This window comes from Xiphophorus maculatus, chromosome 23 (genome assembly GCF_002775205.1).
Source record: "Xiphophorus maculatus strain JP 163 A chromosome 23, X_maculatus-5.0-male, whole genome shotgun sequence".
NCBI classification, from domain to species: Eukaryota; Metazoa; Chordata; class Actinopteri; order Cyprinodontiformes; family Poeciliidae; genus Xiphophorus; species Xiphophorus maculatus.
Genome location: NC_036465.1, coordinates 29,913,492 through 29,935,478, shown reverse-complemented (window position 1 = coordinate 29,935,478; position 21,987 = coordinate 29,913,492). Strand labels below are relative to the sequence as shown.

The following is a 21,987-nucleotide window of genomic DNA, read 5'->3' as shown; positions in this document are numbered from 1 at the left end:
TTCAAAATAAAAGCCCTGAATATTTTTACATGACATAATTGCTCTTTTTGGCTTTATTTGACTTTTCCATCCAAAGCACTGTTACACATGGGATTAGTTTGGAACTTTAAAATGGAGCATAATAATAATTTCAAAATAAAAGCCTTGAATATTTTTACATCATGTAATTGCTCTTTTTGGCTTTATTTGACTTTTTCATCCAAAGCACTGTTACACATGGTATTAGTTTGGCCCTTACTATTGTCGGAGAGAAGCGTCTCTTTAATATTATTATTATTATTATAGAACTTTATTTTTCTTCCGTAACCGTTAATGCGGCTCATACCGCTGGGTGCACACCTACAAATGAGGTATCAAAACGTGCAGAAAATTCACGCCATTGGAGCTATTATTTTTGGTGGGATTTGGGCTTAACGTGGCGACATAATTCGCAAAAAACTACGAAAAAAACCCCATTATAACTCAATGGGAAAAATCCTAGAAATACCCTATTTTTGAGGATTTGCTGTGTCGTCACAAATTCACCTAGAAATGCCATTCAAATTTCATTTTGTAGATACGTCTGTGATCTCTTCGAAAGTGAAGACGGCTCGTCGATACCAGTTACGGTTTGTCCACAATTTGCCTCTAAGCGACCCAAACTTTCTCATTTTTGCTGAAATTACAGTGACAGCCCATCTCGGTTCATATCTGGGCACAACATTTCTTTCTCTCATCGCTGTAAATGCTCTGAGTGAGGTACAGATATGAATCTCGGGACTATCGCAGAAGACACATTGAACTGTCATACGCTCGAAACGCTTTTCGAATATGTATTACGGTTCCCGAACAAGAAGGATTTGTTTCCAATGCTTTTTTTCAGTAAAGTGTGTTTGCTCAAACACACTTGTGTGTTTGAGAGCTCACAGCTCAGAGCTCACACCTGCTGAGACCATTATTTGCCATAGCAACGGAACTCAAGAGGCTATTGGCTGCTGGTTAGGACTACGAATACGCATCACTGTAGTTCTATCTATCCTCAGTTGAAACAGATCAGGACTGAGAACTGGCCTTTAGAACTACTGCTGCTATGGGCTGTATATAACTGATTTAACTCAGTAACTGTTACACATGGGATTAGTTTGGAACTTTAAAATGGAGCATAATAATAATTTCAAAATAAAAGCCTTGAATATTTTTACATCAGGTAATTGCTGTTTTTGGCTTTATTTGACGTTTTCATCCAAAGCACTGTTACACATGGGATTACTTTGGAACTTTAAAATGGAGAATAATAATTTCAAAATAAAAGCCTTGAATATTTTCACATCAGGTAATTGCTTTTTTTGGCCGTAAATGACTTTTTCATCCAAAGCAATGTTACACATGGGATTAGTTTGGAACTTTAAAATGGAGAATAATAATTTCAAAATAAAAGCCTTGAATATTTTTACATCAGGTAATTGCTGTTTTTGGCTTTATTTGACGTTTTCATCCAAATCACTGTTACACATGGGATTACTTTGGAACTTTAAAATGGAGAATAATAATAATTTCAAAATAAAAGCCTTGAATATTTTTACATCAGGTAATTGCTTTTTTTGGCCGTATATGACTTTTTCATCCAAAGCAATGTTACACATGGGATTAGTTTGGAACTTTAAAATGGAGAATAATAATTTCAAAATAAAAGCCTTGAATATTTTTACATCAGGTAATTGCTGTTTTTGGCTTTATTTGACATTTTCATCCAAAGCACTGTTACACATGGGATTACTTTGGAACTTTAAAATGGAGAATAATAATAATTTCAAAATAAAAGCCTTGAATATTTTTACATCAGGTAATTGCTGTTTTTGGCTTTATATGACTTTTTCATCCAAAGCACTGTTACACATGGGATTAGTTTGGCCCTTTGAAATGAAGCATACTGAAAATTTCAAAATAAAAGCCTTGAATATTTTTACATCAGCTACTTGTGTTTTGAGCATTATATAACTATTTTAACCCAAGGACTATTACGCATGGGATTAGTTTGGCCCTTTGAAATGAAGTTTAACAAAACTTCCAAAATAAAAGCCTCGACAACATTTTAAATCGTACCGAACGGTGCACGTCCGCCTCGCTTAACGTTCTTGCGGTTCTCCGCGTGCCACTGCTTACGTCGCGGCGTTCTTTGGCGTCGACGCCGATTTGTGGCGCGACGACGCCGGGCCCGAACCCCACGGCCGCGCCTTGGCAGGCCCCGGCTAAATTTCTTCCGAAATTTTCTAGTTGGGGCCTGCCATGCAAAGCAATGGCAGGAACCTATTACTATTGTCGGAGAGAAGCGTCTCTTTAAGTATTATTGGGGCCTGCCATGCAAAGCAATGGCAGGAACCTATTACTCTACACCCAACAAAGTGTCTCTTTAATATTATTATAATTCTTTATTTTTCTTCCGTAACCGTTAATGCGGCTCGTACCGCTGGGTGCACACCTACAAATGAGGTATCAAAACGTGCAGAAAATTCACGCCATTGGAGCTATTACTTGTGGTGGGATTTGGGCTTAACGTGGCGACATAATTCGCAAAAAACTACGAAAAAAACCCCATTATAACTCAATGGGAAAAATCCTAGAAATACCCTATTTTTGAGGATTTGCTGTGTCGTCACAAATTCACCTAGAAATGCCATTCAAATTTCATTTTGTAGATACGTCTGTGATCTCTTCGAAAGTGAAGACGGCTCGTCGATACCAGTTACGGTTTGTCCACAATTTGCCTCTAAGCGACCCAAACTTTCTCATTTTTGCTGAAATTACAGTGACAGCCGATCTCGGTTCAGATCTGGGCACAACATTTCTTTCTCTCATCACTGTAAATGCTCTGAGTGAGGTACAGATATGAATCTCGGGACTATCGCAGAAGACACATTGAACTGTCATACGCTCGAAACGCTTTTCGAATATGTATTACGGTTCCCGAACAAGAAGGATTTGTTTCCAATGCTTTTTTTCAGTAAAGTGTGTTTGCTCAAACACACTTGTGTGTTTGAGAGCTCACAGCTCAGAGCTCACACCTGCTGAGACCATTATTTGCCATAGCAACGGAACTCAAGAGGCTATTGGCTGCTGATTTGGACTACGAATACGCATCGCTGTAGTTCTATCTATCCTCAGTTGAAACAGATCAGGACTGAGAACTGGCCTTTAGAACTACTGCTGCTATGGGCTGTATATAACTGATTTAACTCAGTAACTGTTACACATGGGATTAGTTTGGAACTTTAAAATGGAGCATAATAATAATTTCAAAATAAAAGCCTTGAATAGTTTTACATCAGGTAATTGCTGTTTTTGGCTTTATTTGACGTTTTCATCCAAAGCACTGTTACACATGGGATTACTTTGGAACTTTAAAATGGAGAATAATAATAATTTCAAAATAAAAGCCTTGAATATTTTTACATCAGGTAATTGCTTTTTTTGGCCGTATATGACTTTTTCATCCAAAGCAATGTTACACATGGGATTAGTTTGGAACTTTAAAATGGAGAATAATAATTTCAAAATAAAAGCCTTGAATATTTTTACATCAGGTAATTGCTGTTTTTGGCTTTATTTGACGTTTTCATCCAAAGCACTGTTACACATGGGATTACTTTGGAACTTTAAAATGGAGAATAATAATAATTTCAAAATAAAAGCCTTGAATAGTTTTACATCAGGTAATTGCTGTTTTTGGCTTTATTTGACGTTTTCATCCAAAGCACTGTTACACATGGGATTACTTTGGAACTTTAAAATGGAGAATAATAATAATTTCAAAATAAAAGCCTTGAATATTTTTACATCAGGTAATTGCTTTTTTTGGCCGTATATGACTTTTTCATCCAAAGCAATGTTACACATGGGATTAGTTTGGAACTTTAAAATGGAGAATAATAATTTCAAAATAAAAGCCTTGAATATTTTACATGACGTAATTGCTCTTTTTGGCCGTATATGACTTTTTCATCCGAAGCAATGTTACACATGGGATTAGTTCGGAACTTTAAAATGGAGCATAATAATAATTTCAAAATAAAAGCCTTGAATATTTTTACATCAGGTAATTGCTGTTTTTGGCTTTATGTGACTTTTTCATCCAAAGCACTGTTACACATGGTATTAGTTTGGCCCTTTGAAATGAATATTAACAAAAATTTCAAAATAAAAGCCTTGAATATTTTTACATCATGTAATTGCTCTTTTTGGCTTTATTTGACTTTTTCATCCAAAGCACTGTTACACGTGGTATTAGTTTGGCCCTTTGAAATGAAGCTTAACAAAAGTTTCAAAATAAAAGCCTTGAATATTTTTACATGACGTAATTGCTCTTTTTGGCTTTATTTGACTTTTTCATCCAAAGCACTCTTACACGTGGTATTAGTTCAGAACTTTAAAATGAAGCATACTGAAAATTTCAAAATAAAAGCCTTGAATATTTTACATGAAGTAATTGCTCTTTTTGGCCGTATATGACTTTTTCATCCAAAGCAATGTTACACATGGGATTAGTTCGGAACTTTAAAATGGAGCATAATAATAATTTCAAAATAAAAGCCTTGAATGTTGTTACATCAGGTAATTGCTGTTTTTGGCTTTATGTGACTTTTTCATCCAAAGCAATGTTACACGTGGTATTAGTTCGGAACTTTAAAATGGAGCATAATAATAATTTCAAAATAAAAGCCTTGAATATTTTTACATCATGCAATTGCTGTTTTTGTCTTTGTATGACTTTTTCATCCAAAGCACTGTTACACATGTGATTAGTTCGGAACTTTAAAATTAAGCATAATAATAATTTCAAAATAAAAACCTTGAATATTTTTACATCAGGTCATTGCTCTTTTTGGCTTTGTATGACTTTTTCATCCAAAGCACTGTTACACATGGGATTCGTTCGGAACTTTAAAATGGAGCATAATAATAATTTCAAAATAAAAGCCTTGAATATTTTTACATCATGTAATTGCGGTTTTTGGCTTTATGTGACATTTTTATCCAAAGCACTGTTACACAATGGAATAGTTTGGCCCTCTGAAATGAAGCATACTGAAAATTTCAAAATAAAAGCCTTGAATATTTTTACATCATGTAATTGCTCTTTTTGGCCGTATATGACTTTTTCATCCAAAGCACTGTTACACATGGGATTAGTTTGGAACTTTGAAATGGAGCATAATAATAATTTCAAAATAAAAGCCTTGAATATTTTTACATCATGTAATTGCTGTTTTCAGCATTATATAACTATTTTAACCCAAGGACTATTACGCATGGGATTAGTTTGGCCCTTTGAAATGAAGTTTAACAAAACTTCCAAAATAAAAGCCTTGAGAAAATTTTAAATCGTACCGAACGGTGCACGTCCGCCTCGCTTAACGTTCTTGCGGTTCTCCGCGTGCCACTGATCACGTCGCGGCGTTCTTTGGCGTCGACGCCGATTTGTGGCGCGACGACGCCGGGCCCAAAACCCCACGGGCGCGCCTTGGCAGGCCCCGGCTAAATTTCTTCCGAAATTTTCTAGTTATTCTTTATTTTTCTTCCGTAACCGTTAATGCGGCTCGTACCGCTGGGTGCACACCTACAAATGAGGTATCAAAACGTGCAGAAAATTCACGCCATTGGAGCTATTACTTCTGGTGGGATTTGGGGTTAACGTGGCGACATAATTCGCAAAAAACTACGAAAAAAACCCCATTATAAGTCAATGGGAATAATCCTAGAAATACCCTATTTTTGAGGATTTGCTGTGTCATCACAAATTCACCTAGAAATGCCATTCAAATTTCATTTTGTAGATACGTCTGTGATCTCTTCGAAAGTGAAGACGGCTCGTCGATACCAGTTACGGTTTGTCCACAATGTGCCTCTAAGCGACCCAAAGTTTCTCATTTTTGCTCAAATTAGAGTGACAGCCGCTCTCGGATCAGATCTGGGCACAACATTTCTTTCTCTCATCACTGTAAATGCTCTGAGTGAGGTACAGATATGAATCTCGGGACTATCGCAGAAGACACATTGCCCTCTCATACGCTCGAAACGCTTTTCGAATATGTATTACGGTTCCCGAACAAGAAGGATTTGTTTCCAATGTTTTTTTTCAGTAAAACGTGTTTGCTCAAACACACAATTGTGTGTTTGAGCATGTATGACTCACAGCTCACACCTGCTGAGACCATTATTTACCATAGCAACGGAACTCAAGAGGCTATTGGCTGCTGATTTGGACTACAAATACGCATCGCTGTAGTTCTATCTAACCTCAGTTGAAACAGATCAGGACTGAGAACTGGCCTTTAGAACTACTTGCTGCTATGGGCTGTATATAACTGATTTAACTCAGTAACTGTTACACATGGGATTAGTTTGGAACTTTAAAATTAAGCATACTGAAAATTTCAAAATAAAAGCCCTGAATATTTTTACATGACATAATTGCTCTTTTTGGCTTTATTTGACTTTTCCATCCAAAGCACTGTTACACATGGGATTAGTTTGGAACTTTAAAATGGAGCATAATAATAATTTCAAAATAAAAGCCTTGAATATTTTTACATCATGTAATTGCTCTTTTTGGCTTTATTTGACTTTTTCATCCAAAGCACTGTTACACATGGTATTAGTTTGGCCCTTTGAAATGAAGCATACTGAAAATTTCAAAATAAAAGCCTTGAATATTTTTACATCATGTAATTGCTCTTTTTGGCTTTATTTGACTTTTTCATCCAAAGCACTGTTACACATGGTATTAGTTTGGAACTTTAAAATGGAGCATAATAATAATTTCAAAATAAAAGCCTTGAATATTTTTACATCAGGTAATTGCTGTTTTTGGCTTTATGTGACTTTTTCATCCAAAGCACTGTTACACGTGGTATTAGTTTGGCCCTCTGAAATGAAGCATACTGAAAATTTCAAAATAAAAGCCTTGAATATTTTTACATCATGTAATTGCTTTTTTTGGCCGTATATGAGTTTTTCATCCAAAGCAATGTTACACATGGGATTAGTTCGGAACTTTAAAATGGAGCATAATAATAATTTCAAAATAAAAGCCTTGAATATTTTTACATCAGGTAATTGCTGTTTTTGGCTTTATGTGACTTTTTCATCCAAAGCACTGTTACACATGGGATTAGTTTGGAACTTTAAAAATTAAGCATACTGAAAATTTCAAAATAAAAGCCTTGAATATTTTTACATCAGGTAATTGCTGTTTTTGGCTTTATATGACTTTTTCATCCAAAGCACTGTTACACGTGGGATTCGTTCGGAACTTTAAAATGGAGCATGATAATGATTTCAAAATAAAAGCCTTGAATATTTTTACATCAGGTAATTGTTGTTTTTGGCTTTATATAACTGATTTTATCCAATGACTATTACGCATGGGATTAGTTTGGGCCTTTGAAATGAAGTTTAACAAAACTTCCAAAATAAAAGCCTTGACAACATTTTAAATCGTACCGAATGGTGCACGTCCGCCTCGCTTAACGTTCTTGCGGTTCTCCGCATGCCACTGATTACGTCGCGGCGTCCTTTAGCGTCGACGCTGATTTGTGGCGTGACGACGCCGGGCCCGAACCCCACGGGCGCGCCTTGGCAGGCCCCGGCTAAATTTCTTCCGAAATTTTGTTTTTCTAGTTCTTCTTTATTTTTCTTCCGTAACCGTTAATGCGGCTCATACCGCTTGGTGCACACCTACAAATGAGGTATCAAAACCTGCAGAAAATTCACGCCATTCCAGCTATTACTTCTGGTGGGATTTGGGCTTAACGTGGCGACATAATTCGCAAAAAACTACGAAAAAACCCCCATTATAAGTCAATGGGAAAAATCCTAGAAATACCCTATTTTTGAGGATTTGCTGTGTCGTCACAAATTCACCTAGAAATGCCATTCAAATTTCATTTGGTAGATACGTCTGTGATCTCTTCGAAAGTGAAGACGGCTCGTCGATACCAGTTACGGTTTGTCCACAATTTGCCTCTAAGCGACCCAAAGTTTCTCATTTTTGCTCAAATTAGAGTGACAGCAGACCTCGGATCAGATATGGGCACAACATTTCTTTCTCTCATCACTGTAAATGCTCTGAGTGAGGTACAGATATGAATCTCGGGACTATCGCAGAAGACACATTGAACTGTCATACGCTCGAAACGCTTTTCGAATATGTATTACGGTTCCCGAACAAGAAGGATTTGTTTCCAATGCTTTTTTTCAGTAAAGTGTGTTTGCTCAAACACACTTGTGTGTTTGAGAGCTCACAGCTCAGAGCTCACACCTGCTGAGACCATTATTTGCCATAGCAACGGAACTCAAGAGGCTATTGGCTGCTGGTTAGGACTACGAATACGCATCGCTGTAGTTCTATCTATAGTGGAATACTCAGTTGAAACAGATCAGGACTGAACTGGCCTTTACAACTAATTGCTGCTTTGGGCTGTATATAACTGATTTAACTCAGTAACTGTTACACATGGGATTAGTTTTACACTTTAAAATTAAGCATATTGAAAATTTCACAATAAAAGCCCTGAATATTTTTACATGACGTAATTGCTCTTTTTTGGCTTCATTTGACTTTTTCATCCAAAGCACTGTTACACATGGTATTAGTTTGGCCCTTTAAAATGAAGCTTAACAAAAATTTCAAAATAAAAGCCTTGAATATTTTTACATGACATAATTGCTCTTTTTGGCTTTATTTGACTTTTTCATCCAAAGCACTGTTACACATGGTATTAGTTCAGAACTTTAAAATGAAGCATACTGAAAATTTCAAAATAAAAGCCTTGAATATTTTTACATCATGTAATTGCTCTTTTTGGCTTTATTTGACTTTTTCATCCAAAGCACTGTTACACATGGTATTAGTTTGGAACTTTAAAATGGAGCATAATAATAATTTCAAAATAAAAGCCTTGAATATTTTTACATCATGTAATTGCTGTTTTTGGCTTTGTATGACTTTTTCATCCAAAGCACTGTTACACATGGGATTAGTTCGGAACTTTAAAATGAAACATACTGAAAATTTCAAAATAAAAGCCTTGAATATTTTTACATCATGTAATTGCTCTTTTTGGCTTTATTTGACTTTTTCATCCAAAGCACTGTTACACATGGGATTAGTTTGGCCCTTTGAAATGAAGCATACTGAAAATTTTAAAATAAAAGCCTTGAATATTTTTACATGACGTAATTGCTGTTTGTGGCTTTATGTGACTTTTTCATCCAAAGCACTGTTACACATGGGATTAGTTTGGAACTTTAAAATTAAGCATACTGAAAATTTCAAAATAAAAGCCTTGAAGATTTTACATGACGTAATTGCTTTTTTTGGCCGTATATGACTTTTTCATGCAAAGCACTGTTACACATGGGATTAGTTCGGAACTTTAAAATGGAGCATACTGAAAATTTCAAAATAAAAGCCTTGAATATTTTTACATCAGCTACTTGTGTTTTCAGCATTATATAACTATTTTAACCCAAGGACTATTACGCATGGGATTAGTTTGGCCCTTTGAAATGAAGTTTAACAAAACTTCCAAAATAAAAGCCTTGACAACATTTTAAATCGTACTGAATGGTGCACGTCCGCCTCGCTTAACGTTCTTGCGGTTCTCCGCGTGCCACTGATTACGTTGCGGCGTTCTTTAGCGTCGACGCCGATTTGTGGCGTGACGACGCCGGGCCCAAGCCCGACGGGCGCGCCTTGGCAGGCCCCGGCTAAATTTCTTCAGAAATTTTGTTTTTCTAGTTTATATGTAGGTGTTCTGTTGTGACTGCATGAGAGAATAAGGGCAGGATCAGGACCTACAGAGGGAGTACCAACTGTCAGGACATAGATCTTAGAGGGATGTCACCTTTCCACAAGATGGTTCTTCATTTCTTGCTCCTCGCTAAGTTCCTTCTGCCTTCTGGCACATTGAGTAAGTACTAAGCATTATATATAACTTTATATGTTTTGTCCAGCCCCTCTCAGTTAGTTATCAGAATCAGATTTTAGATTTTGAATTCTAAAATTCTGCCGCTCAAGGTTAGGGTTAGGGTTAGGGTACCTCTGTGCTTTCATTGAGATTTTTCAAACTTTCATTCCTGTCTTTTTGGAAGAAAATAGCTTTTTTGGACAACTGTTCCTTCTTATTTGGATACTGTGTGGTTGGACATATTTTGGGCAATATTTTTCATATGTTTGCTATCTTGTTATGATGCTCAGCCTTAGCAACAGGGTGGTTTATAACAGGGGGCAGCTGATTAATGTTGCAAAAGTTGAAGTAACACCATAGCTGTAGCCAGAAATTCTGGCCTTTTCAAATCCTGAGGAGTTGAAAAGGAGGCATCGTGGAGTGGGAGCTCTTTTCAACTCCTCTTTTCTCCTGCAAAGAGGAGAGAGAGAAGGAGGAAATTCAAACCATCTCTACCATCTATCGTGAGATAGACGTGAGATCATTAGGTAACTAGATGGATGAACTTCAAGCCCTGAAAAGGACTCAGTAATGACTCATATTACTGAGCCATGTCTCAGTAATGTGCTCAGACATTACTTAGAAGCCATGTCTAAGTTAACTTAGACATGGCTTCAAGTTTGTATCCCAAACTCCATTGCCTCTCTGCCAGACTTCCTAACCACATGAGCAGACAGAGGTATAAAGAGCAGTAGGAAAAGAACCCTTTCATGTTTCAGTTGGATTGAGTGAATATCTTCAGAAATAAATGGAAATGTTCAAAATGTTTATCAGCAGGATCTTTCTCTTGGACATCCAAAGTAATTTAAGACGATTGTTATTTCAACATAGATATTTAATTTCCAAAGGACAAAACAGAAAACCAGCATGTGCACCAATATTGACACCACTCCTTAATATTTGGTTGCACACTCTTTGGCAGCAATGACAGCCTCCAGATGTTTCTTATATCCATCTGATAGGTTTATTTTATGTCCTAACCTGCAAAGAATCAACCAGAGACAAAGATTACTTTTCTGCAGAACAGGAGAGTTGAAAACAGACGCGAAAAATCGCTGTCAAACACTGTCTGGAATCAACTCTGCTAGATCTTTTGTCTGCATTCCTCTTTATTATGTATAGAAAAAGGGCTTCTTCACACAGTCACACAGAAAATTGACCAACGATCTTTATGTTCTGGAACCTTCTGTGGACATGCCCTTACAAGGGCATGTGGCTGACCACAACTAATCAGTTTCACATGAAGCTAATAACACATGAATGTTTTAACGTTTTTAGCTTCCAGGCAAACATCCTAAACAAAGTTAATAATGTACTACAAAAGACTAATAAAGTACTACAAAAGATTAATAAAGTACTACAAAAGAGAGAAGTTAAGTAAACATAAAACAGAATAATAATATGAGAATAATAATATAAAAAGAATAATATGAAAACACAACTCGTAAAATAAACTCATAAGTAAATGAACCTGGAGAATAATTTTTCTAACACCATCTATAAGCTTGTTCCATTTCTCAGATGGTACTTTCTCCCACACTTTTTGAGGTTTGTCCAGGTTCTCTTTTGCAAAGATCAATCATTCTTTTTTATGTTTTTTCTTCAGCCTCCGCCTTTCTTGGCCTCTGCCCATAAAGCGGATGTTTAGTGTGCAGCGTGTGGTACTTGTTGAAACAATTCCACCAGGCTGCTCCAGGTTGGTCCAGGTTGGTCTCCAGATGTTAGACGTGGTGTTTTTTCCACCATTTGCACCAACCGTCGAAGACTTCTGTCATCATTTTTTCTCTTTTCCCCATGTTCAGAAAGGTTCTTGACAGTCCCATGCCTGGAAACCTTCTTAATAACATCATACACCATTGAAACATTAAAAATATATTTTTTAATCCTGAATTCTAATGCATTCTAGTGTCATTATTTTTGAACACTGAATTGTCTTTTAGTTTCTTAATTGATAGCAACATCTATCTATCTTCTTATGTTTGAAGAGATGTGAGTATGAAAAAAGCTTTTTCAAAGATCAAGTTGCTTTTCTTTCAAAATATTTTTAGCACGTCTGTAGATGTATCTATGTCAGGGATCTAAATACAAATCTCTATCCACTTTATCTCCTGATCCACATTTCATGTTCTCGTTGTTACGATGTTTGTCTTTCATGTAGGTATACCCAACTTCATCAAGTCCCCAGATGATCAGACAGGGATTTACGGAGGTGTTGCTTCATTCATTTGTCAGGCTACAGGCGACCCTAAACCTCTTATTACCTGGAAGAAAGAAGGGAAGAAAGTCAACTCTCAGCGCTTCGAGGTATGACAAGCTTGGTTAACCTTAGGCCTAACCAAGCCTGACTAAACATTTTTGATTAAGGATAAAAAAATACAAGATGCTTTGGTCTAAAAAAGGCATTTTTCACATATACTTCATAGCTATTTCAATAGGTTCACCTTACTAATACCAAGTTGGATCCTGTTTTGCTGTAAAGACTGGTTTAGATTCCACAAAGTGTTAGAACATTTTGAAGTGGACTCACTTCAAAATGATGGCATCACACAATTGTTGGTTGCACGTTCACGATGGAAATGCCCCATTCTATCATATCTGAAAAATACACTATGGCATTGAGATATAATGACCTCAGAGGCCAGTAGGGTCTTTGTTCAAGATTGTACAAGACCATGCAAATTTTTTAAAATTGAGAATCAAAAATCGGAAGACAACTCACCAGATTTTGCATCTTGGTTGCGAAAAACTTTTGGATCTCTGGATTAATGGATTGTAAAACCAGGGTTTTGTATACATTTCCTATCGGTGTCAAAAGTCTTTAGTAGGTTGACTGAAATAAAGTGAGTCAGAAATCTCACAGTGATCCTTTTTTTCTCTGGCCAGGTCAAAGAGTTTGATGACAAGTCAGGCTCAGTGCTGCGTATCCAGCCGTTGAAAACCAACCGTGATGAGGCCATCTATGAATGCACAGCCAGCAACAGTGTTGGAGCAATCGCTGCACCTGCCAAGCTTATTGTCTTAGAGGGTAAGATCTGTTGCTGGCTATTATATGTATATATATGGAAATCTGGGATATTGGACATGGGCTCTACCTGAGGTTGATATAAGAAATTTCAAACCTGTGGGAATAGCATCGAAAACAACAGCAAATTCTTTAGGGGTCACGGGAAAGTTATATTTACAAATAAATTCACTATAATTAAACAGTTGATCATCCTCATTAAACAATTGTTTTACAGACAGAATATCATTATCCACCCAGTTCTTAAGAAATAGGGATTTATGCTTGAAGCAAATATTGTGGTTATTCCAAATAAAACAGTTATGAGGGGGAAAGTTATGTTTATAAACCAATGTTCAGGATAAAAGTAGTTGTTTATGGAAGCCTAACTTTGAACGTAGAATGTAGGGTATTAAATTCCAAGAACACTGAAACCACCTGAACTTAGTCTATTGATCATGACATTCTTCTTAATTAGATGGGCTTTTTTCCCAAATGAAATCAAAGAGTATTTGATCAATTTTAGTGCAAAGGCTGTTTGGGACATTAAGAGCTGAACTGGCATAGACAAGACAAGAAAGACCTTCAGTTTTGGTCAGCAGGACTCGACCAGTGACAGTCAGGTCTCTCTGTAACTATAGATTAAATCTTTGTTGGCAAGAGGGAATAATTGGATCAAAGTTTTTGTTAATTCTTGCTGTTTGCTCTTTAACTATAGTTACCCCAAGTAAATTGTTTCTGAGCCACTTAAGGAGTTAAAGAAATAATCATGTTCTTCAGGAGAATGTCTAGACACATACAATGATTTATAATAAGTTTCACATATATTGTCAATCATTTTGGGGTCATCAATGATTGTGCCACTTGAATTAAGTTTAGTAATACCATGTTTTGTTTGTCTTTGCTTTTCAAGTTTGAAGAAGTAGCTAGAGTTTTGTTCTCCCTCTTCTAACCATTTGGCCCGTGAACATATAAAAGCTCCTTTTGCTTTTTTATTATAAATTTGATCAAGTTTAAGCTGAAGGGTTTGTAACTTGGCTCTCTGTTGCTCAGATAGATTTTCAGGAAGAGTAGAGGATAATGAAATCAACTCAGAGACCAAGTAGGTTTCCTCCTTTATGCTATTTTTTTATTCTGTTTACCCCAGCTTTACTTAAGATCTTTCTTAACTCATATTTTAAAAGCTCCCAGTAACGCCCATAGTTATTTTCAGATTGTGCTAGTTTAAAGAGCTGTGCAATTTTGTTTTTAATTGTTAAACAGACAAATTTGTCGTTAAGAAGACAAATTTGCATCATCTTCCATTATGCAGGGTTCCTTTTAGTAGTTCTATCAGGGGAAATACAAACCTGTAACAAAATGCCTTTATGATCAGTAAGAGGTGCTTGAATAATCTCAGCTTTGCAATTTGAATCTTGTAAAGACTCAGATATTAGTCAAAAATCGATTCTTGAGTGTTGCGAACCAGCTTTCTTTTTCCATGTAAAGTTTTTTGTGTTTGGATTATTTACCCTCCAAATATCTATTAATCTTCGTTACCACTATAGCATGTAGAGAATGTATATGAATGGAAGTGGTTATGGGGATGTACTGCCGATCTGACATTCGTGCGTTTATGTATTTTTTTGTTTTTGAATATTTATTTATGGTTACTGTCCTTTTGGATGAGCTTGTATTGTTGTATTGCAGATTTCCCCTGCTTCCAAGACAAATTTCTCCTATGGGAGACTAATAAAATTATTTTATCTTATCTTGTACTTCAATCAGAGTAGCATGCCTTCAACCTGTTTTTACTTAAGTAGATTTACTTAAGCTTTAATTATTTGGTAAAAATCTACTCAAGTGCTGAGTAAACTGATCATAACACCTGATTTAATATTCAAAATGTGTCCTCAGATTGCCAAAAATATAAAAGTTATGTGAAGATTTTGGTATTTTAAAGAATATTACCAAAATACTGATACAAATAAGGAGTTAGGTGTGGAGGCTGTTTCTAGACCAAATTTACCACAGGGGCCAGCGTAATCAATGTTTTTCTGTGGAGAGCACTTAAAAAATAATGAAACAAAAACACAAAGCAATATATTTCATCATTTGATATTGTGAGCCAAAGAACCACTTGCATCTCCAGGGATCCAGGCTGCAGATCCTGATCTAGCAGATGAAAATGTGATCCTATTTCAATACAGCGGATGAAAGTGCAGCAGTATAATTTTGTATTTCTTGTAATTGTTAAAGTAAAATTGTGAAGGTTAAAAAAATCTACCACTGAATATTAAAAAGAGACATTTATTTATTATAATTTCTTCTGTACCCCAGTTGGCCCCCATTTAGAAATGCCCATGGGCTGCAGGTCTGTGTCTGGTGAATTTTTGCTTTGCATTATTTTCTCCATTAATAAGAAGTCAGGTTTCCAAGCTGGTAAACCACATTAATAAAACAAAAGTGAAATAACACATTAAATGACCACTGAACACTGAGTTCATGAAATATATAATTTCTAAATAAAACGCACAGAAAGTCCTAACAAACCGTTTTAAAGTAGGAAATATTTACGTATGTACTGTTAATCTGCTAGCATGATTTGTTCTTTAAATTGCCATTCATATTACTTTAGCTGGTACCATTATATATTAAACTAGAAAATTCCTGAAGAAATTTAACCCGGGCCTGCCAAAGTGTGCCCATCGGTTTTTAACCTAGCGTTCTGATGCTAAAAATTAGCATCAATGCTAAAGTAAGCTACAATATACTCATTAGCATGTGGAGAGTCAGAAGTATGTTGAGTAAGTTGGACTTACTCTATTCAGTATGTTAAAACTGTATGTAAGTATGTTTAGCATGAGCTAAATTATACCAAAATGCTAATGCTAGCCTACATGCTGCCAGTGCGGTATCACTAGTAAGTTGTGTCACTTTGACTTCCTCCATTCAGTATACTAAACATGGCTAATAAATAAGAAAAATAGCTGAAAGACTTCTTTTAGGGAAAATGCTAATGCTGGTGCTATTCTATGCAAGGCAGTACACAATAATAAATAATAAATTTTATTTATTATATAATAGTATCAGCCAAAATAATATAAATGTCCATATAAAGAACAACTCATATTAAGAGATTAACAGTAAATAAATACATAAATATTTCGTACATTAACAAAGTTTGTTAGGGCTTTCTGTGCATTTTGTTTAGAAATGAATTTTATGAGTTCAATGTATTATTTCACTATTATTTTATCAATGTGGTTTACCAGTTTGGATAACCTGACTTCCTATCCATGAAGAAAAAACATGCAAGGCAGAAATACACCAGACACAGCCCAGGGGTGGTTCTGGGGGGCTGGGGAGGGGAGCTTCACAGGGGTACTAAAGAAATTATACTAAATAAATGTCTTTTGTTAATATTTAATGGTGGATTTATTTAACTTTCATAACTTTATTTTTTACAATTAATTAGAAATTATAGTGCTGTACTTTTAGCTGCTGTATTGAGATAGGATCACACTTCCCATCTGCTAGATCAGGATCTACAACCTGGATCTCTGGAGACACAAGAGGCTCTTTGGCTCATTTGATATATCAAATGTTGAAATATTGCAGTGCTTTTTTGTTTCATTCTTTTTTAAGTGTCCCCATGAAAAAACACTGATTACGCTGGCTCCTGTGGTAAATTTGGTCTAGAGCCAGCCTCCAAGCCTAACCCCTTATTTCTATAAATATTTTGGTAATATTATTTAATATCCCAGAATTTTCACGTAACTTTTATATTTTTGACTGTCTGGGGACACATTTTGAACATTAAATCAGGTGTTATGCTAAATTACTCAATGCCTGAGTAGATTTTTGCCAAATACTTTTTACACCTACTTAGCCTTAAGTAAATCTACTTCAGTAAAAATGTGTTGAAGGTACTCTGATTGGAGTACAACTTTGGGGTATTCTAAGCCACCTCCATGTATGCTCTATGGATAACTTTTTTTAACAAAGAACATTGCCATAAAATATTGTCTTGTCACTGCATCGGCCGTCTCACCCCATGAGAGTAGGACAACACATGCCATTGAAGGTGTCCCTTATTTTAATTGCTGAAATTAGCTCTATATATAATCTCTTCAGCCTGCTCCTTCTTGCAATGCACTAGTATGCTCTGTTTCCATACTGCTAAAGGAATGATGGTTTAGGTGATAGAATTGTAGATTTGTTTTTCTGACAGACGACCAGATACCTGCTGGTTTCCCCAACATTGACATGGGACCCCAGCTGAAGGTTGTGGTGCGAACAAATACAGCTACGATGCTGTGTGCAGCCAGTGGAAACCCAGACCCTGAGATTTTCTGGTTTAAAGATATGTTGCCTGTGGACATCAGCAGCAGTAATGGGAGGATAAAACAGCTGTGGTCAGGTGAAGTAGTCTTTTCAACTTATTCACACATTTTCATGTTGTAATTTATCAAAAAGGGAATTGAGCTACAGCTTAGATGAGTGTTTAGTGATTTTAAAATGCTTTGTGGTAAGACCTACCTTTCTCACAACACAGCTGATGGTAAAATAGAGGAGACACAACGATTACAGCCGCAGACTTAATTAAAGTCTGCGGAATTATTTGATGTGAGCATCAGCATGTAAAACTCAGCTTGACTTTAAGCAGAACTCACAATTTCATCAAGGGGATTCTTTCTCAGACATGAGGTAAATATGTTACACAAATGTATTTAATAAGAAAATAAATATTCAACCACTTAATATGGAATTTGTTGATTTTTAGCAACAATAGATTTATTAAAAAAACCATAATACTAAGAAATAATTATAGCTATTCTGATCAATAGCAGATTAGTGGCCAAAATCCCTCAAGAATAACACAAGGTTATATTTAAATCACTCAAATGATGTCAGCACAAAAACAATAACTGCCCCACAATTTCAGTGTGTTTTAATCATAAAAATGCCCACAACAGAGTCCCATGTTCTCAAAAAAACAAAGTCCTGAAAATATTCCCCAAAGTTTAAAGTCCCAATCAAAATGAAAAGGCCAAAATAAAATCTTCCCCCAACAACAGAAACAGTCCTAAAGATGAGAGTCTGATATATTTATCTTTTAATTTATTTAATCAAAAGAAAACAAATATAGAGGTTATGTTACAATTCTCCTCCTCTCCCCCCAACTGGAGGCAAGGGAGGCTGAACTCAGGGTGTGGCGTAGGGGCTATCGCGACCCATGTTTGGAGGCCTTGAGTCCTTGACGCGGCCGTCGCGGGTTCGACTCCTGGACCCAATGATATTTGCTGCATGTCTTCCCCCCTCTCCTTCCCCCTTTCCTGTCAGCCTACTTTCATATAAGGGACACTAGAGCCCACAAAAAGACCCCCTGGAGGGGTAAAAAAAAAATGGAGGCTGAATTCCAAAATAAGGGTTTAAGACAGTGTCAGGGATGTCAAACTCCAGTCCTCAAGGGCTGGTGTCCTGCAACTTTTAGATGTGCCTCTGCTGCACCACCTGAATAGAATAATTAGTTCATTAAGGCTCTGGAGAACTGATCTAAGCAAGGAGGAGGTAATTAAGCCATTTCATTCCAGTGTTTTGTACCTGTGGCACATCTAAAAACTGCAGGACATCGGCCCTTGAGGACTAGAGTTTGACATCTGGTTTAAGTTAACCACATCTGTTCTGTGTTCCTCTGTGCTGGTTTTTCCACTGAAGCTAGACCTACCTGTAGCTGGTCCTGACCACTTTGGTGATAGCTTTGAGTAGGTACCAGCAGTCAATTATTTTTCCTTTTGATTTTTAGTAGTCTAAATGCATTTTTCTATTAAGTGTATTACCAGAAAAGAGCAGAAAAAATTTCAGCCCATTATGTCAAACGGTGTTTCAGATTTTGTAGGTGTACCTTGCCACAATCTCCCCTTTTTCTACCTTTGAGTAGAAAACCATGAGGTTTTTGAAAGCCGATTACTTAAAAAATAAATCAATTTGACAATTATTTGTAATGACACTCTTTAAATATATATATAAATCACATTTCAAAACAAGAACATGCACAGTATGAATAGCTTACTTTTAAAATGAAGATTCTTTAAAAAATATAATTTTGAAAAATAAATTTCAATATTTACCCTAACAGAAGGCATTTTTGGGACACCACATTAAAAAAATATACGTTGAAACCAAGCCCAAAAGCTATTTTGCCCAGCCTGCTATATGGTCTTAACAAGCTACATTTTTGTAGGGGTCTGGGACTGTTTAATAAAGATTTATTAATCCACAGAAATACTTCCAAAGCTAATTTGACCGATGGAAATTCTTTTTTGAAAATAGACAAAATTTAGTATTTTCATCAGATTTCAATAAAAGGCATCCTTTTTCCACCATCTTCAATAGTTTACTTGATATTGCTTGTAGGAAAGAAGGATTTATTTTTGTTTTTGTTTTTTTAAATCTCATTTTAGATAATTTTTGTCTTGCACCAAAATGTTTCTTTTTTATGCATTCATTGAAACTTCCTTCCTAGATGTCAATTAGGCTGCTGCATCAGATAAAAACATTTATTTGTGGCTATCTTTAGTAACTTTTTTGATATTGCTGGCAGAAAATAATTTTTTTTAAATGGAAAATTCCCTACTACTGACCATCTGAAAAAGTGCCAAAGGAAGTACAGTTTTTCACAAAAAGTGTCCGGGATTTATTATTGCAGTATAGATACGGTCACTTCAGCATGCCATCCCCCACACAATGATGCCGTGGAGGGTTACCCATGCCACATATATCAGAAACTACCACTGAGCACATCTACTAATGCGCATCATGTGAGTGTCGCACAAATCGCACAAAAGCAGCACAAATGTCATGGTCAGATAGCTGGGCGATCCGTCTGGTTTTCAGTTCGCAAAACTCCCCAAAATGTGTTAAACCAGTGACCCAGCTAGAACCATGCACACAGTAAAAAGCTTAGGATTGTTAAAACTCCGGTTATTCGTTTTTATTTAGCTTCACTATGTAGCCACATTTAGCTTACAGAAAGAGTGAAAGCTGAAAAGGGGCAATTTGGGCGAGGTCCATTCGTGTGTTGATGTGCGTGGGCCGTCACATACACTGATTCTAAAGGTTTGGCACCAATATAATATTCAGGTTCCCAAATTAATCTTTATTTTGATACCTAATTTGTCAGGTTTATTTTTTATAATTCATTCGCTATTTGATGATCTGTTCAGAGGTTTTAATACTTTTATGATTTACAAAAAAACTAAAAAAATAACCTTTGACCAACTGAATATGTCTAGAAAGCACATCATTTAAGGTTTAATATATTAGTGTGGGCTCAGTTGGTCTTTTGTTCATGATGCCCAAACCAATTTTCTTGGACAATGTTTCAGCGCAGTGCAGGAGGGGCTTTCGAATTAGCATAAATAATGCGTTCTAATCAGACTTTTCAAAAAACGTATGAAAATTATTGGGAACATTTAAGTGTTTTATTTGATTCAATATACATAAAATGGGTATCTTTGGAAAGAAAAATTAATAAACATTAACAAAGTAGTGTTGCTTTTGGGAAAAAAAGTATTCTAGAAAGGACTTTTGATGATGGGAAGTTAGGATATTTTCTGTGATGAGCGTGCGTTCTCTCCTATTCTTGAGTGGAAAGAGTATCACTACTGGTACCTACTTTGAGGAAAAACTATCTATTGCTTTGAAAAGGGGATGACACCCAGACCGAATCTCCTGGCTGGAAATGTACACCCTTCCTCTGGGCGTTGTAGTATTTGGCTTTTTTGGTTTGACTTATCCCAACTTTCCGTTTGACTTCTTCCTTCATGTCATTGTGTTGCTCCATCAATTTATAAACGGTTTGATGAGGGTTTTGCTATCATCCTCTCCAATGGCCCTTGAAGTTGACATCAAAACATTAGCTCTGCAGGGGCTCTCCCTGTGGTTTCATGTTGAACACCACTGATGCCAAAACGGAACTCCCCGATATGTTGGCCACATAGATTGTGATGCTGTCCAACAAATGAGGCTATCATTGTTTAAATAGTTCTGTTAGCCCGATCAGTCAAATTAGATTGGGGTGTAAATGGTGTTTTACCCCCCAAGTAGAGCAAAAACTGGACATCTCTTGACTGGTGAACTGGGGCCCACTATCTGACACAAGGCTTTGAGGCACTCCAAAGCAAGTAAATATCTCCTCTCGGAGGATAGTAATGAGTTTCTGTGCCTTGCTGTCTCTTATAGGAAACATTTCCATTTTTAAAGGTTTTATTGGCTCTAGTGGCCTTTATTTGATAATGAATTGACAGGAAAGTGGGTAATGAGAGAAGGGGAAGACATCCAGCAAAGGTCACCAGACTGGGAATCAAACCTGCGACAGCCACGTTGAGGACTAAGGCCTATATGTGGGTTGTGCTTAACCTCTGTGCCACCATAGCATACCCCAGGAAACATTTCCACCCACTCTGTGACATAATTGATCACCGCAAAAAGGAAGACATTTCCTTTTTATACTGCGTGGAAAAGGTCCCATCAAGTCCACCCAAGTTTTTCCCAGGGTTCAGTCAGAGGTGTATGGGTTGCAGAAAACCAGCTGGACCTTGATTATCTGGTTTGTACACTGACAGACTGCACAGCTCTTGAGTCCACACATCTTCACAGACTGATGGCCAGCATGCAACTTCCAACAATCTGAGGAATGTCTTTAGTGAAATTAAAAGCATCAACATTAATCACCATTTTAATAACGGTAGAGGTTTTTCTTGTGGCACCTCACATTTTACTTAAAAAGTCTTACAAATGTATTTTGGTTGCTGAACATGTCCACTCAAAGGACAATCATGGAAATACTGGAGAAATTGAAGAACTAAAGACTTTGGGACCACCAGCGGATATTTCATGTCATCCCTTAATGCAGGGGCACCATATAGGGGGGAAAGTTATGAATATTCCAAGGGCCCTTGACCGACAGGGAGTCTCCTAAAGAATTTTTATTTTTTAATTTAAAAAAAAAATAGA

General features: G+C 36.4%; 1 protein-coding gene across 1 annotated transcript in view; it reads left to right on the top strand.

Moving 5' to 3' along the window:
• The window catches only part of LOC102227210 (receptor-type tyrosine-protein phosphatase F-like), a 157,482-nt gene that overhangs the window by 6,564 nt on the left and 128,931 nt on the right, over positions 1-21,987 (top strand). The window contains exons 3-5 of the mRNA XM_023329083.1: positions 12,145-12,290; positions 12,870-13,011; positions 17,201-17,389. Coding sequence (XP_023184851.1) covers positions 12,145-12,290; positions 12,870-13,011; positions 17,201-17,389 — 477 coding nt within the window. The remainder of the gene's footprint in view (positions 1-12,144; positions 12,291-12,869; positions 13,012-17,200; positions 17,390-21,987) is intronic.